Genomic DNA, 17,307 nt, shown 5'->3' with positions numbered 1-17,307 from the left:
CAGAGATAGCATCTTCTATCCGTAAGGTGAGATTTCATTTTCCAAAGTCAGGAAAGAGCCTCAGCGCTGGTGTCAGACTGCCTGGGCTTCAGTCTCGACTCTACTGGTTATCAGGTGTGTAAATCTGGACCTAAAACCCACTTCTCCATTTTTAAATGGAGGTAATGATAGTACTGTTGTGAGAACTGAATGAAGGAATTCACTTAAAGGACCGGGCACCCAGTACACATTTAACATGGTAAATTACTATGATTATCATCATCATCATCAGGTCAGGGAAAAGACAGTAGTAGCTTTTATTCCGAATACTTTTTCTTCACAGCTTGAAAAACAGCCACTTACTCTTTATAAAATAAGAACAGGACTAGGTTCCTCTTCTTCAGAGGACTATTGCTAATATCTGTTTCAAACTGTCAGCTCTATTTAGAGAGTATTTCCATCCTTAGTATGACCTTGATTAAAATATCCTTTTTTAATCCTTAAAATATTTTGATTTATAAATGCCTTGTTTATGCTGTGATGAAGTTTTCATAAGTTTAACACGGGATAAAAAATGCAAGTAGTAGAATTATCAGATTGATGACAACACTTTTTTTGAGTACTTATTAGGAAACATCAATGTCGCTACAACACGAATTATGTCCGTAAGATGAGTGATTTTTGTTTTTCAAACAAGCAAAACTATCCACTCAGATGAATTGTTTCCTTCAGAATAATAACTTTCATCCATTCCACAAACATGTGTTAGCACCTCCTATGTCCCAGGCACTATTCCAGGTGCTAGGGGTGCAATGATAAAGCACAGTCTGTGCCTTCAAGGAATCTGCAGTTGGAGACAAAAGAGTTTCGAGCAACTTTGTGTCAGTTTAAAGGGTACAATGAGGTAGGCACTTGCCATAAAAAATGGGTGTGGGAGAAGGCTCCGTGGTTGAGGTGAAGATTGAGACAGGTCCTGAAAGGTTAGCCAGAGTCATTAGGCAGGGAAAACGGACAAGGAGGGTGGGTTAGTGCTCCAGGCTGGGCAGGAGCCTGGAGGTAGGAGAGCATGTGGCATATTTAGGAGGCAGCAGGTATTCAGTATGGCTGGATCTTGTCAGGCCACCAGGAGGGGAGTGACAGAGGTGAAGCTGGGGAGGAAAGCAGTGTTCCCATCGTGAAGAGTCTTGGATGCCATTACAAGGGTTTTGGACTTTACCGGGAATGCCTTGGTGAGCCAAGGAATGATTTTAAGAAGGAAGTGTTCTCACGGGTTACACACTTATTCGATAATGCTCCTTTACTCAAAACTTTATAGAGCTCCTTTTAAATTGCTTTCAGCTCATTCTTTTGAATATGCTCAATGCTGACAATGCTTTTGAGGGTGGATTGGATTTGGGGGCGGGATGTAGGGTGCGGGATGGGAAAGAAACCGGTGAGAGGAATTGTGTTCCGTCAACAAAGTTGATGACGAAGCAGGTTAATATTATTGGGGGGGGGGTCAAAAATTTGCTCTGATTATGAAGCCATGAGGCTGAATCTTTGCTTCCGATTGCATTTCATGAAAAACACATCTGTACACTTTAGAATGTATTTATTGGATGGCCACTCATGTTTTTAACCGACTTGGCAGCAGCAAAATCACCCAGATGCTTTGAAGGAATGTGATCTCCCAGCTTCGGAAATGGCACCCTGTGAAGCTTCTGGTCTGGGTCAGGGATCTGCAGTCAGAGCAGGGCTTCAGGGCAAACTCTCCTCACCGTCCATACTTTGCCACCATCTGTGCTAATCTCAGACAACACCACTGGCATTTGTGTATGGGTTTCTCACCTTGCTATACTGTCTATCAGTGTTTAAAACCTTTTTATACACACTTAGCTTCTCTAAAGTGTTGGGGACAAACACTTCCAGCTCAGTTCTATGATGTGTGCAGTCCCGTATCACTGTAGTAAGATGTTTAAGGCCGAGACTGAGCATCTTTCACATTCATCCTATTCACAAGTTTATGGCCTATAGAGGAAAGTCCGCATTTTTTCTAAGGACAGCGTATAGAGTATTTTTTCCAAGGAACAAAGCAGAGACTCATATTTGGGACCAATTTGAAATATTCCACTAAAGTCACCTTATAGCTATGAAATGCTTAACCCCAGTGTTTCCTTTTGATATCTAGTATGTTGATAGTTTTTTGGGTTTTGTTTTTTTGCCGCATCACATGGTTTGTGGGATCTTAGTTCCCCAACCAGGGATTGAACCCGGGGCCACGGCAGTGAAAGCGCTGAGTCCTAACCACTGGACCACCAGGGAAGTCCCTGTCGATAGTGTTTCTAATTTGGGAGATCAAATATCTTCATAGTTTTTCTTCTTTAGCAGACATACTCTTATAACCCTATTTTCAAGAAGATGCTGCCATGAGGAAAAAGGATGCAACAGAATGAAATAACAAAAATAAGTAAGGGAATCAAGAAAAAAGAGTAGAAAAGATAGGATCAGGAGTGTATATATTTAGCACACAAAATATATACAGTGAAGACGGTACTTTCAGGGAGAAGGACACCCATTTGCCTTAAAGCTTTTTAATAGTCAAGAGGGAGAATTCAACACCACTGGTCACAATTCCCAGGATCCAGATGATTTAGAAAAATCACATCACCATCAAAATCACCACCACCACCAGCAGCCAGTGCCTTTGGAGAAGCCTAGCAATTTGTGGTTGTGAGACCAAAGAAATTTATCATACTCTAAGTACAGCTCATCAACTGTGAGGAAACCAAACAGGCTATAAAGTGCTTTATTGTGGGTTACCGAACTTGGTAATATTATGTATTGAAACAGCTGGAGACAAAAACCAAAAAGGGACAAACCCAAGTGGAGTTAATAATGATTTAAATCGTTTTATAAAGAAGGGGCAATCAAGGAAGTTCCTATTTAATCACTGCAGGTCCAACCTACCTCTGCTAATGGACACCAGCAAAATGGCCAGCTTTTATCTGCCTCTCTTCACTTCACTCCATTTCCCTAGCTGCAACGGAATCTGGGAAATGTAGTTTTTAGCTTTCCAGTCTCAGCTGTACAGGAGGACACAGTAGAAGGAGGTTAAAAGAGGTACTGTGTAAATAAGTCCATAATATCTACCTCAGCAATTTTAATCCTTTGGATACTGATTAGTCTGAGAATAGGTATGGGATCCTCTTCTGGCTGACGAAAGGTGCAATGGCTTCCCTTTCTTTTTTTCTTTTTCTTTTTAAAATTTTATTGGATTATAGTTGATTTACAATGTTGTGTTAGTTTCAGGTATACAGCAAAGTGATTCAGTTATACATATACATATATTCATTCTTTTTCAGATTCCTTTCTCATATAGGTTATCACAGAATATTGAGTAGTGTTCCCTGTGCTATACAGTAGGTCCATGTTGATTATCTCTCTTATATATAGTAGTGTGTGTATGTTAATCCCAGCTCCTGATTTATCCCTCCCCTCTGCGTTTCTGCTTTGGTAACCATAAGTTTGTTTTTGATAACTATAAGTCTGTTTCTGTTTTGTAAACAAGTTCATTTGTATCACTTTTTAAAATTAGATTCCACATATGAGTGACATTATATGATATTTGTCTTCCTCTGTCTGACTTACTTCATTTAGTATGACAATGTCTAGTTCCAAGGGGCTTCCCTTTCTGAATCAAAAGACAAAACTTCTTAAAAAAAAACAAAAAACAAAAAAAACAAAAGACAAAACTTCTGAAGGAAATCATTCTCCACCCCTACCCTTCTTCCTGTCTGGAACACAGATGCAATGGCTGGCAATGTAGCAGCTATCTGGAGAACATGAGGTAACAAGCATGAGCATGAAAGCCAATACACTAAGGATGATAGAAAAGAAAGATAGAGCTGGGTCCTCAATGGCATTGTTGAGCCGTTGCATCAGACCTGGATTGGACTACGTTTGTACATCAGACCTACACTTGGACTACGTTTATGAGAGACAAGTAAAGCTCTCTTTGTCAAAACTACCATAGTTGAGTTTTCTGTTGTTTGCTGCTGAATGCATTCCTAATTACAGAACTTATTGCAGTATTCCAGGCAGAGACAGGAGTGGTAGGTGTGAAAGTGGAGAGAAGCAGTCAGACTCAGGATATATTTTGGAAGTAGAACCACCGGGACTTGATGATGGGTTGGCTGGAAACAGGGGGTAAGGGATGGAAGAAATCAAGGATGATTTCTAGATTTTTGTCTAGATATGACAGATGGAAATGTAAAATCTTGTTTTCATTCAGGACACGGGAAAATTCTCCCACCACTGCAGAAATAGCTAAGGAAGATAAAAACATCTTTGTGTTGCTCCCTGGACACCTGTATTCCATTGAGCCTAAGGGAAAATTGGGTTAAACTCATGTTAAATAATGCTGAAAAGGGTTGGAAATTCCTAACATCTATTATGAATACTGTAGCTGGAACATACACATTTTCTACAAAGCCTTCTCATCATCAAAGCTTTCTTTTCCGTTGAGGTCCAGGTACACAAAACTAAACCCTGACATTGACCATTACATTCTGGTTTTTATTGCTTGCAGGAATAGACTAGCATAATATCAATACCAATACTTCTAAAGAATATATTAATTTTTTGAATCAGTAGGATAATGTTCCACAGCTGGGTCAAATAAACATTCCAAACCAGAGCTTTTTTAAAAGAATGCATTCTTTAAAAACATCTACATCATTATATGCATATATTTTAACATCAGGTGAAAAAAAGAAAGATGACTTTGTATGTTTTCTGCCAATTACTTGCATCACGAAGGCTTTTCTTTTGCTGATGAGAGTATCCTAGGAATGCCAAACACATCACCTGCTGCAACCAGTTGCTTCTAAGGAAGATGGATCACCCCCCACTCCTCCTAAGAGGGCAGATTTGAGGTACACGGATCGCATGACCCCTTCAATTCCCGTTTCAGCCCCAGCTGAAAGGACAGTAAATTCATAGGCGTGACACGGCATGACTAGGCTTGAAAGGGTGAACAGACCATTTAGATTCTCTCCCTGTCAGGAATTTGAAATGAAAAACTTTAAGTGAATAGAGCAATCTGCCTGGGAAGGTGAAACTTAAAAGTTATGAGGTAGAGCGATGCCCTGAGAGCAGACTGGAGGGCCTGAGAGGGAAATTAAGACTCACGTTGTTGGTGTGAGACGAAAGAGCCAGGCCTCGGTCCCTGGAGGTGGAACATTCCCCAGCCCTCCTCCCTTCCCTGCCCACCCTTTGGAAGCAGCGGGAGGAAACCTGGTTGCAGCCCTGGCAAGACAATGCTCAATACTGACACCAGAGACACCCAGGAAGTGAGCAAAGCCCTCTAGGTGACCCCAGAGCAGGGCTGCTTTCTGCACACCCTCCACCCTCAGGCCCCGTACCTCAGTGAGCTGAGATAACTTGAGTCAGGCTCTGTCTTTTGAAATGCCCAACTAAAGCCGAAACAGTAACAAAAGTCTAATATCTCTTATAGTGTACTCAATAATTATTAACAAAAATTAATTATAAAGATAGAATTATTGTTATAAACAATAATTACACCTTTGTGTTCTCTCCAGGCCCATGCTCCCTGACAACAAGCATCTGGGAGCATAGAATGCTTTCATACAAATGACCCTGGACAGTATTTTAGCCAAGGCGAACCCAAACCCTACAGGAGGCATTTCATTCAAACTGGAACATTTCTGTGAAACAGAGGAGCGATGTCGAGGGAGTATATCTGTGCAGCCTTACTCCACAGGCCTGGGCCGGGAGTTGTGTATGGAGGAAGGGGGCGGACGGGGACCTGCCTAACAGCCCTCAGGACAGCGTGGGATTGTGGCCCCCGTGGAGGACCACTTTGTATCAGTTTCCCCAAGGACAGGTGTTGTTTTTCACTGGATTGTGTCCTCAGGCCCACTCCCTGTCCGCCTTCTTCTCTCCTCTTCCCTTCCCCCCTGATGTTGGTTTCATCGGCCCAAAGGCAGCCTTTTATAGTGTGAAAGTATTTGCTGACTGTAGGAGGAAGCTTGAGTGAATAAGGTAAAATGGAATTGCAAGAAATCCAGATGGAGATGTACATACTTAATACAGATTGATGAGTGTTTCCACTTATACAGGACACCGTTTCCACCAGGTATCTGCCACCTGGGTCCTGGGGGAAATGGCCCAATACGCAGGAATCCTTGCTTCTCTCCCCGCACCCTTCTCTGCCTGCCAGGTACCCAGTTAGTCACAGACTGATTGACTCCCTATTTGCATTTTAAAGGAGAAGGCTGTAGTCCTTCCTCCCCCCAACAATTAATCTAAAACAGGCGATAAGGGAGAAGCTTTATTTAGCTTCCTGGAAGACAGTAAGCAGGTCTTTCAGATTCTGCCATCTCTGTTTGACACTCTTTTTCTGATTCCTCCAGCTTCCTTTTAAACCAAATTTAACCAGTTCAAATACCCCCATATATTGTACGTGTGCACAGTCACTAAAGCAAACAAAAGTAAAATTTTCTTATGCTCTTTTGTCTGTCAAGCAAGAGACTCTGAATCATTCCTGACACACACCAGCCTTCAGGAACCTCGTCCTACAGTGGCCATGGGAAGTCCCTTTTGCGAAGTGATGCTTAAGTGAGAACTTTTAGGGGTGAGAAGAAACCAACCATGCTGGAACCAGCAAACTAGCAGGGGAAGCAGCATATGCAAAGGCCCTGAGTCAAGGCAAGAGCTTGACATATTTAAGGAATTAAAACAAGACCAAGTGAGCTGTAGCATACTGAGCAAATGGGAAATGGCAGGACTTGATCTTGGGGAAATACGTAGAGGACAGATTGTGTTGGGACTTGCAGGCCACAGTAATAGGTTTGTATTTTAGTCCAAGTATAACGGAAGCCTTTGAGGAGTTTAGGCTGTAGTGTCATAATATGTTTTATGTTTCAAACATGTTGATACCGGTTATATAATGTTCAGAAATGGGCAAAACTAATTTATGGCAATAGAAGTCAGGAGAGTGGTTACCTTTGAGAGGTAATGACTGGGAAGAATTATGAGGGGAGTTTTGGGGATACTGATAACATCCTATTTCTTGACTCAGGTGTTGGTTATCCAGGTCTGTTCAGGCTGTGAAAATTCGAGTTGAACATTTATGGTTTGTGCATTTTTCTGTGAAAATTTTACTAAAAAACGTATATATAAAGGATTACAAGGTCTGGATGGAGAACATATTTCAGGGACAACGCAGAGGGGAGACCCCATAGGAAGTTATTACAGTAACACAGAGTGTATGGTGGCTTGAGCTGATATGGTGGCCTTCAAGATAGAGAAGAAGAGAAAGACAGGACACATTTTGGACTGAAATTGATAGAACTTGATCACGAAGTGGATATAGGAATTTTAAGAAAAGAATGACTTCCAGGTTTCTGACTTGAGCAGTTAGGTAAGAGGTGATGCCATTCACTGAGAATGGGGAGAAGCAGATTTGTAGGCAAAAGGTCAAGGATTTAGCTTTAGAGGTATTATGTGATTTTAGATACCCATGGAGCATCCAAATGGTGATCTCATGTAGGTTGTTAGGTAGATAAATTAGGGCTCAGAGAAGAGGTCTCTGATAGAAGTATAAATGCTGTAATTGTACAGATTACGATAGAGTTATAAGAATGTTTGGGATCATTTAGAGAAAGAGAGTAGAGACAGTAAAGGAGAGGGACAGGATCCTGTCTTAAGGAGCTTCATCCCTGAGAGTGAAGGTAAAGAAGGAAGAGCCAGCCAAGGAGACCAGTAAGGTGGGGAAAAGAGCCAGCAATCATCATGTCTATCTAGGAGGATTGACTGGTGTCATGTGGTTGAAAAAGATGACAAAAAAAGGATCCACTGGAGTTGACAGTATGGAAGGCTGTGAGTAACAGTGGTAAGAATCTCCATCACTTTACTAAGGATTCTAAGGCTTCTTTCCTCAGTAAAATGTCATAATAATTGTACCCACTTCTCAGAGCCTTTATGTGTAAAGCACTTCATATACTTGTATAAGGTTTGGTTAAATGTGAGTTGTTATGTGAGCTAAGAAAATATGCTTGCATTTCTGTAAAATAAGTTTAATAATACTGTCCTCATAAACTTACTATGAGGAATAATGAAATAACATGTTAGAAAAGTAGATTTAAAAAAAAGAAAACTACAGGTAGGTTTGCAATCCCTATACTTGATTTAATTATAACAAAGTATGTCTGGGAATAAGACGACCAAAGCAACTCTTCAAGGAAGTAAAAGACTGAGTAGTAGGGTTAGACCCTACCATCCATTTGTTTACGTCAGAATCCTAGAGAGAGGTAGTTGGGTGTCAGTAAAAACGGAAAGAGCTGTGTTGCAGAAAATGTGATAAATTAAAGCACCAACGTTTATTTCATTTTCTACAAAAACACTATCTGGCTTTGGCTCCCTATGATTACATTGCTGGTGTAGATGCTTCGCAGATGTGCTGGGATTTGGCCAAAATTGTCACAGGGCAGAGCAAAGGCAACAGCCCAGGATGAGGGGATCCAACACCGGGACAGACAGAGCCATGGTGTTGTCCACAGGCTTTCAGCATGAAGGCCAAGATGAGGCCAGGAACACGAGGCCTTGCTCAAGGCCTTCATATTCTCCATCTTCCATACCTGGAGGTCTAGTTCTAAGAAGACAAGTACCCAGTCACTGCTGGGGCTGGCCCAGCACTGAGCCAATGTGGGTACTGGCGATAGTTCCTCTATTCCTTTGAACTGAAGATGGGCTAATTGGCCAGGTTTTCAGATAAACCTGGTGGAAGGTCATCTTCGGCAACCAACAAACAAAAAATACTACTCACTGATCTAGTTAGTAGAAGAAATGGAAAGAAACCCTAGAACAGCTCTGGGAGCACACGGTTACTCATTCCTGGACCATTTGACATCAGGCATAGCTGCGAGGGAAGCCCAGTCCACAGATGACAGGTCCCTGTTCTTCGTGAAGGGCAGGTGGTGGGGTGGTCAGGCTACCAGAACAAAGAGCACTGACTGCTTGCGCAGCCACTGTGTTCGTGTCTCCCATTCGCTGGGATGGGTAGGCAGGGATCGGAGAAACAGATCAAGATCTTTTCAAAGACAAACACTAAGAAAGTAGGCTCAAAACACAGTTTAACTGTCAAGTCCAAGTTAGGAGTATGGGAGTGAAAAATATTCAGCTTGCAATCACAAAATAGGAACCAAAATCAAGTCAGGTTGGGAAGGAGACACTCACCGGCTATTCAAATTGGTCTCAGGAAGCAGATAACCAGCTAGGAAAAAAGTCTGGGGTCTGCAATGCCTGCATGTGTCTGAAAGTGTGTCTCCCTTCATCAGAGACCAGGGTACAAGCTAAACAATTCCTTCACGAATCAGCACATATCAGCTTCCAATATCAGCAACATGTCTCCAAGTCTCTTGAATTAATATTAAGAAAGGCTGCACCATTGAGAAATGGTTTCCAGTTGTTTAAACTTAAAGAAGAGTTAGATTGTTGAAATACATCTTTGATCACAGATAAGTTATTGAATTTCAATAGTTTTTGGTGTTGGCTAATTCAGTGATTAGTTGATATTTGTTCAATATTTAAGAACAAGGGATATACATGAATTTCACTTTTATGTCATTAGCATTTTGACCAACAATTCATGTTTTACTTTAAATTAGGAAGCCAAACTTAATTACTGATGATTCGTTAATCTTCATTTGTTTGGAAATTGTCTGAAAACTGCTAAATACCGCTTTTAGTATAGAATCTTGAATGATTGGAACCAGTTTGTTAGAAAAAAATCTGAGTCTGGTTTACGTATGAAATAACCAAACCATTACATGATTGTTTGGCTTTCTTAACAATTGATTTTGAATTGTCATGTGTTCTAATTTCTACACACTATGGAAATCGTCATTAATATAACCAATACAAAGAAAAAAATCTAAAACTTACAAAAATGATTTGGGACTGTATTTTGTCATGATATATATGAATACAGCTCACAGTAAAGCTGAAATTTAGCAATCATCTAGTTAATTTATGTGGACAGATAAATTATCTGGTTGTCAAATACATAATCCAACCAATATTTCACTTTCTATTTTATACACATGACTTTAATGATCTGAGCATTTTACATTCAAGTCGTTTGCTCCTGAAGTCTCTAATTAATTCATTTTTTCCGCATTATACCTTACACTGATAACTTAATTGCTTAGATATAAGGAATGGTATAAAATGGATTATAGATCATTAATTACTCATTTTAAATGGGTCTTTATCACGTCAGTTACTTTTGACCAGGCAAAGTTGTGCACAAAAAAGTTTGTCTCTGTTCCTCAACAATTTCCCATCCTTAGCCCTCTCTCTGCCCCTTCCACCTCCTCAAGTTCTCTCCATTCATATTAATTACTCAATGTCATGAAACTTTCTCTTCCTTCCACCAACATTAGCTCTGACAATCATTCAAAGGTATAAATTACTGATAACAGCTGAGAATGTGAGTTTTCTCAGTAGTACTTGAATTTTACCGACGTTCTAACATTTAAGCTAAAAATTTGAAGGCATCAATAAAGGGTAATGGAAATATTTAGGGAGGATACACTCCTTGCAATTGCCCTTGAAATTGTACCAAGTAGCAAGTTGCCTACTCCACCTGTGACTAAGGCAGGCAGGAATTCTGCACAAACCCCTTCTTCGCATAAAACTCTCGTTTGTTTTATATAAGCAGAAACTGTTTATTTTAATCATTTATATATGTGTTTCTATTTTTCCTTCGTTCTTGTAAGGGAGAGCATGGCACAAGGTACACATAACTCTTTTATGCAAAATCACAATCTCTAGATGCCATTTCAAATGATTAATTTTATTTCACAGTGTTCATAAGAATAATACCTTACTTTAGGAGGTTTTTTTCACCAAGTTAGTTAGTTAAAAAAATAATTAGGTAATCACTAGTTCCTCAGTGGAAAATAAATTATGTAAGAGGCAAAATATCATTAGAAAAACAATTGGGTAGCCCCACTCTAAATTGTCTACAGTACAATGTACAGTATGCAAATGTTCATTCATTTGTTAATTTTAGAGGACAGCATTTCATTGAAATAATTGAAAACAGCTCATAGCCTGTTCTGTGAAGAAACAAAACATTGTTTGTGTTAATGTCAAGTAAGTTAATTATGTTTTGTAATCTTCAAATGGAGCATATAATTGATTTATGAAATTCTGTTATCATTGCATTTATCATTGTTAGTAACCAAGAATTCTAGTAGTTTCTTATTATTCCCAATGTATGAAATCAGCTGGGTATTCTATATGTTTAAAAACAATTCTATTCAGAAGACTTGTACTATAATAAAGTGAAGAATTTAAAACAATATATTAAAATGTGTTAAAACCACTGAGAAGATCACTGACTTTTATAAAATATTCCATTTATTGTAGTAATAATTTTTAATTCAGTAACACAACTATGCAACTTTTCTGTATTATTTGTAGAATTTTCATTAATACCAATTAAGATCAATAGCTTACATACAATTTTTATTTGTGACATGAAAACTATAGGATTTTAGCTGATCAACATTCTTTTACTCTGTTATTTTTAGGTCTTTATAATTATCTGAGAAATTTTCTGAGGCATTGAACCCATTGCCAAATATTTAACTGAAAACAAAAATGTTTTCAAACAAATGTAGATTTAAAAAAAGCAGTAAGATTACCTCAATAACTCCCACCACCAGCCTTCCAACCACCACCAACACTACACACACTTTTCTTAGGATATTCTGTATCATATACAGCCCTCCTAAAGCAAGACATATTAAATAAAAAGAACACTCTTCTTAAATTCCCAGTTAATGTAAAGAATTATAACTTTTGAACTTCCTGTATTTCAGTATTTATTTTTAACACATTCATTGCTCAGATGACCTTGGACTTCAATAAATTCTGTATATTTGATAAATGAGTGCAAGTGTTTATCTTAATTTTAGGTTTAAAATTGTTAAAATCTTTTAACTGTATCTATTTCTCATAAAACAATTAAGAAACAATATCAGACTTTTAAAAGGGAAATTTTAAAATTTCATTTCATTTCATTATCTAAGTGTTTGATCATGCTTGGTATCCAGTAGACATAATCAGAAGAGTAGTTAATAAAGCAATGGATTGGGAAGGGATTGCTAGAGAATATAAACTGTATTACTTTTTAATATTTTAGTACAAAAATAAGGTCTTAGCAAACTTTTTGATATTCTACTACAAAAATAAGGTCTTAGCAAATAACTTACTTTATGTTTTTAATTGAATGTTCTTAAAATGACAATAGAATTATAGAAAAATGAGGTTATTTGCTTTGCTGCTTCCTGTGATTGTACATACCTTATTTTAGGCATTTACATTTTTATCCTAATAGAATGAAATACTTGAATGTATTCCATGTGCTAACATATAACAATTCTAGCACTAAAAAAATGTACCTCAAAATGTAAAAACTGCAGATACTTGAAAACTTGAGGCATTCATAAAACAAATAAGGAACATTTTAAATACACTTATTTCAGTGGGTTGAAGCAATTACGACTTATGATGTAACACAGCAGGCAACTCTAAACATAAAGAAGTGCCTTAAAAGTCTTCAATAAATTACCAATATTAAGATTTTGAAAGACAAAGAGATGAATAGGTAACGTTAAAAATAATAATGTAGTTTTGTAAAAATTGTGTAAGTTGACTACCATATATTGGACATTTCTGATTTAGTTTTTTGCATTCCTAAGAACTATCTTGCCAAAAATTTGCTCTGAAGGTAATTAACTATCTTTCTAAATGGATTTTGAATCAAACATAAGAGTTCTACTTAAAATTTGCCTCTTCTTTTAATTCTAAGACAGTGGTTGTATGCCTTCTTTTACAGGGTAAATCTATCAAACAGAGATGCTTTTCTTTCTGAATTGCATACTGCTTTGCACTATTTAACACATGAAATGCTGGAAGTGGGGTACCTTAACACAGTGATCTTTATTCTACACTGAAAATTAATCAGTTCATGGACTTAGGAAAAGAAACCCAAGTTTCTCTTAAGAGTTTAATAAATGCTTTGCAATGTTAAAAAAAAAAAGTAGGCCTTAATACCTAATCAGTTGCATTCAGAGGCTAGATTTAAGAGTGGATAGAGTACCTGCCAAACTACAACTTCCAACTTTTATTTCTGAAGAAAGTGATCCTTGAGAGATGAGAAAGTTACTTATTTTAAGTTTTATTTGCCCTTGTATTTGTCTGTCATAAAATATCCTTTTCTAAAGGGCTTTTGAGTTTGCACTTAAAAAGAGAAAAATTATGATTAAATTAAAAGAAACATAGTGCATTATATGTAAGCTTTCCCACAAAAGAGGGAAGCACAAAAAACTTGAGTAAATCCAAGAAACATAATATAAGCATGAGACTTATGGACAATGCTCAATTTAAATTTCATATATTGTCAAATGACAGATGTCTATACCAGACTGTGAATACTTTAATTTTTCAAATCTCCTGCGGTCCTTTTTATCTGTTTCAGAACCGAAGCTGCAGTGTTATTTGTGAACTAGGCCTTATAGCTTGTTAATATTCTTTACTTCTTAATTTTGTGGAATATTCTAAAACCATCATAGACAGCCCTCTGAATTTGAATTTTTGACTTTAGCATCGATCTCCTTGTGTTTCAAAATCACAAAAAGCAAGGAGATCACCATAACTAAAGATGTCAAGATTAAAGTTTGAGGTTAGCCATCGAGCTTTCTCTTTGGGAAAAGAGTTTAACCCTGAAGTAATTCGAAATCTGCATTTTAATGCAACTTTTCTAACTGAAGAATACAAGAAACTGGGTGGTTACCCCCCCCGCCCCCCCGTTTGAGAAAGACATGTTTTCCTTGTGGAAATCTGTAATCTGAAAAACTATTTATATAAAGGAGCAACTGTTGGAAATAACCTAAATGTTATTTCAAAATTTAAAGGCCGATTAATGTAGTAGTGGCGATAGAAGAGCCGAGTTACGAGGTCCAAGGCAGAGCGGCAGGTGGGCCTGCGCGTGCGTGGCTGGCGGAGCGAGTGGATTCCAGGACCCCGCCGCCCGCACCGACAGATTTTCGAAGGCGCCAAGTTTGGGTGGCGCGTCTGATTTACTGCGGGGTCTGAGTTATCCGAGCACTCCAGGGGCCGGTGGCACGCACAGTGCTGTGTTTAGAGTTGACCACGAAAGGAGGACGCAGTGAGCCGGGGCGCACAGGACTGAAGACGTTTCTTTTCTAGGTGCAAAGCCAAGGAAGCGCTGACCGAAACGCCCCGGGACATTGCGGGGTTCAGTTACCACTGCGGTGATCCCAAGTCCACACCTTTACGGGCTCCGCTGCACCGGCCTGTAGAAGCCCTGGCTTCCAGCCTCAAGCCACCACATCTCTGCACCGGGAAGGAAGGAGGGCCCTGGAGGCAGGAGGCGGCTGTGCTGGCTGGCCGCGCAGCACGGCGCAGAACCCGACGGCGGGTCTGGCCGCTGTGCCTCCTTGGCCGCGGCCGCCCTTGCACGGGTCCGCGCGGGGAGCTGGGCCGAGACCGGCCGCAGCCCCCGACGCACGGACTTCCTGCCCGGCGTCTCCCCCCGACTCGTCCCTAGAGGCTCGGGGGCGGCGAGTGCCGTGGACCTAGCGGTGGGGTGCGGGCGCCGGGGAGCCGGGGGCTCCTCTAGCGCCGGCAAGGACGTCACTTTGAGCGAAAGACAATGTCAAGTGCAAGTGAAGAAAAAAAGGAGAGGAGTACGAAGTAAATGTACCCAGGGCGCGTTGGACACTCTTACAACGGACACTCAGTCGACGGAAACCATCAGTTGAGGGTCGGGGGTGAGAAAACCTGATTTTCTGTTTACTGAACCGCCTCCCATTGCTCCAGAATTTAACCCCGAAGGAGCTTCGAGGCACCGCCCGCACCGTAAATCCCTGGGACTCGCACCCCGCAGACCGGCGTCCCGTGCCGCCTCTCAGACGGGCACCCCGAGGCTGGCGCTGGCCCGTCTTTCCCTCCGGGCCCGCCTGAGGTTCCCGGCCGAGCCCGACCTTGGCCGTTCTTCCGGCTGCGCCCAGGAGAGGCCTGGAGGCCTGGGCCCGGCGCCGCTTCGGGCAGCAGGGCTCCGGGTTGGCCGGGGACGCAGCCCGGGCGCGAGTGCGCGAACGGAGCCGCGCCACTCCCGCCGCCGGGCGCAGGTGGAGGTGTTCTGCGGGCCGCTCACCCCGGGGCCGAAGGCGGGCCGGGCCCCCGGTTACCCGGGAAAGGTCTATTTTCGGGCCTCCCTCCCCCGCCCAGCGTGCGCCCTCCCCTCCTCCCCTCGGGTACAGTTTGTCTTTTTCGTTTTCTTTCCTCGACGCTTCTCGGTTCCTCCATCCCTTTGCGGCACGCGCCCACCACCAACGCCGCGGGCGAATTGGAGGGCTCTATGTGCCTGCCCCGGGGGTGTCGCCGCGGGCCCCGGGGCCGTCTCCCCTACGGGCCGGGGACCGAGGGGGGGGCCGCCTTGCCGCCAGGAGCAGCGCGGGCGGGAGATGCGCGGAACGTCCAGGACGGGGAGGGGGCCGCGCCAGCGCCCAGGCCCTGCGTCCCTCCCCATCTGTCGGACCAAAGCTGCTGAAGCTGCAGAATTGCGCTGGCGCCCGTCCACCGGCTGCAAACAAAACCAAACAAAACGCGGCGAAAGGAAAAGCGAAATGGCGCTGCTGAAAATGGAGCCTCGGCCTCTAGGACGTCTTTCTTTCCTCTGTCTCTTACTTCGTCTACTTCGTGTTTCTAGTCCTTCAACGCCCCTCTCCTCGGCTCTCCTCCCTGTAATCTCTACCCCATCGCCCCTTTGCTTTTCTGATTAACAACCTCCTTTCCCCGCTTTTCCTTCTTTCCTTTCCCCTCTCGGTTCCTCCTTCTCCATTTTGTGTCACAGGCGCTTCTCTTCTCAGTTCCCTTTCTGGGCTCGCGCTCCCCCGCCCGTCTCACTTGATGTTTTCTGCGTGTCGGGGAGCGGGGGTGGTAGGGACGGTGAGGCTAGGTAGTGAGTGGGTTTGGTAGAGACAGGTTTTATTTAGAACCCAAACAGCTCCTTTAATTAGCCGTGCGCTCGCCCTGCGCCCTCGTTCCCCGCGGCTCTGCGCCCGGACTCGCACGGCGCCGTCCCACCAGCCAGGCGTCACCGCCCAGGAGGCGGCTCAGGGCTTACGCAGAAGTGAATACCTTTTTATATATTTTAAGCTTAGAATATCGTTTTTGCAGTGATCGTGAGCGTGGCATACTTCGGATAGGTGGATCTCATTTTCCCAAGGGACTTCCAAAGACCATTTTAAGAGAAGCGTGCAGAGAAGACAGCAATATTAATCACTTTTTCTTGTTTTCTTTTGAGCAGAGGGAACCCCAAGCACTAAGATACTTATGTTTTTAAGGCCAGACTTTTTTGAAAATGACTTTTTCTTTTACACTCATAGTTGACTTTGATCCTTTAAAAAAAAGAGGGTGAACTCTTTCAAAAGAGACCGATGCTTTTGAATACATAACACCCCCCAGTTGTGGTTCTCGGATAGTTTCTCTAGACGCATTATGATTTTGAGGTTCAAGGTCTCTAAGCGCTCTTCAGTGAAACAGTGGGAAATATGTTGCTACGTTAAAAGAGCAGAAGGTGATATTTCCTGATTGTGCTCTATCTTAGTAGTAGAGAGTGTCGGGGTTTGTTTTTGCTTTTTTTGGGGGGGGATAAGGGGGAATTGGGCAGAATTTGCCTTGGTTCTGTTAAAGAACCAGCTGATAGAAGCTATTTCAAGTGAAGAGCTTCAGTCAATACGAATCTTAAAGCAGTGACATCATTTTCTGACCTGAGTTCGTCTTTTAGTCATGGTAGAAAGGTTAGTCTCCGTACAATATTTGAAAATAAACTGATTTTGCTTCCCAGTATATTTATTACCAACTACACTTCACTTTATTCCCAAATCTTCTGGCCAGTTTCACCTCCTCTAGAGGTCTGTCAGAACCATATCCTCCAGAAGAAAATACAAGTGCTCCTCCCGTATGTGATTCTAATGCTCTTGGAATTATTTGAAAAGATTTCAAACTTTTACAAGGAGAATCTTTTAAAAAATGTCTCAGGTTAGTATTCTTTGGAAGAATCTTAGAATGGTTCTTTTTAAAAATTACCTTCCTTGGTTTTCATTTATTGCTTTGATTAAAGTTAGGTTATGTTCATATCTTACTTTCAGACTATTTCTTTATGAAAGAAAGGAGAAAGGAAGTAGGTCTTGCAAGAACTAAACCAATGGAACTAGGCCTTATTAA

General features: G+C 41.5%; 1 protein-coding gene across 1 annotated transcript in view; it reads left to right on the top strand.

Annotated features, from left to right (window-relative positions):
- The first annotated feature begins 903 nt into the window (after nucleotides 1-903).
- The window catches only part of LOC109549629 (uncharacterized), a 33,348-nt gene continuing 16,944 nt past the window's right edge, over nucleotides 904-17,307 (top strand). The window contains exons 1-4 of the mRNA XM_073799912.1: nucleotides 904-999; nucleotides 1,318-1,455; nucleotides 14,376-14,769; nucleotides 14,839-17,121. Of these exons, the coding sequence (XP_073656013.1) occupies nucleotides 904-999; nucleotides 1,318-1,455; nucleotides 14,376-14,769; nucleotides 14,839-15,860 (1,650 nt within the window). The 3' untranslated portion in view covers nucleotides 15,861-17,121. The remainder of the gene's footprint in view (nucleotides 1,000-1,317; nucleotides 1,456-14,375; nucleotides 14,770-14,838; nucleotides 17,122-17,307) is intronic.

The sequence above is a fragment of the Tursiops truncatus genome, chromosome 2 (genome assembly GCF_011762595.2).
Source record: "Tursiops truncatus isolate mTurTru1 chromosome 2, mTurTru1.mat.Y, whole genome shotgun sequence".
In the NCBI taxonomy this organism is placed as follows: Eukaryota; Metazoa; Chordata; class Mammalia; order Artiodactyla; family Delphinidae; genus Tursiops; species Tursiops truncatus.
This window is presented reverse-complemented; position numbering and strand designations above follow the sequence as displayed.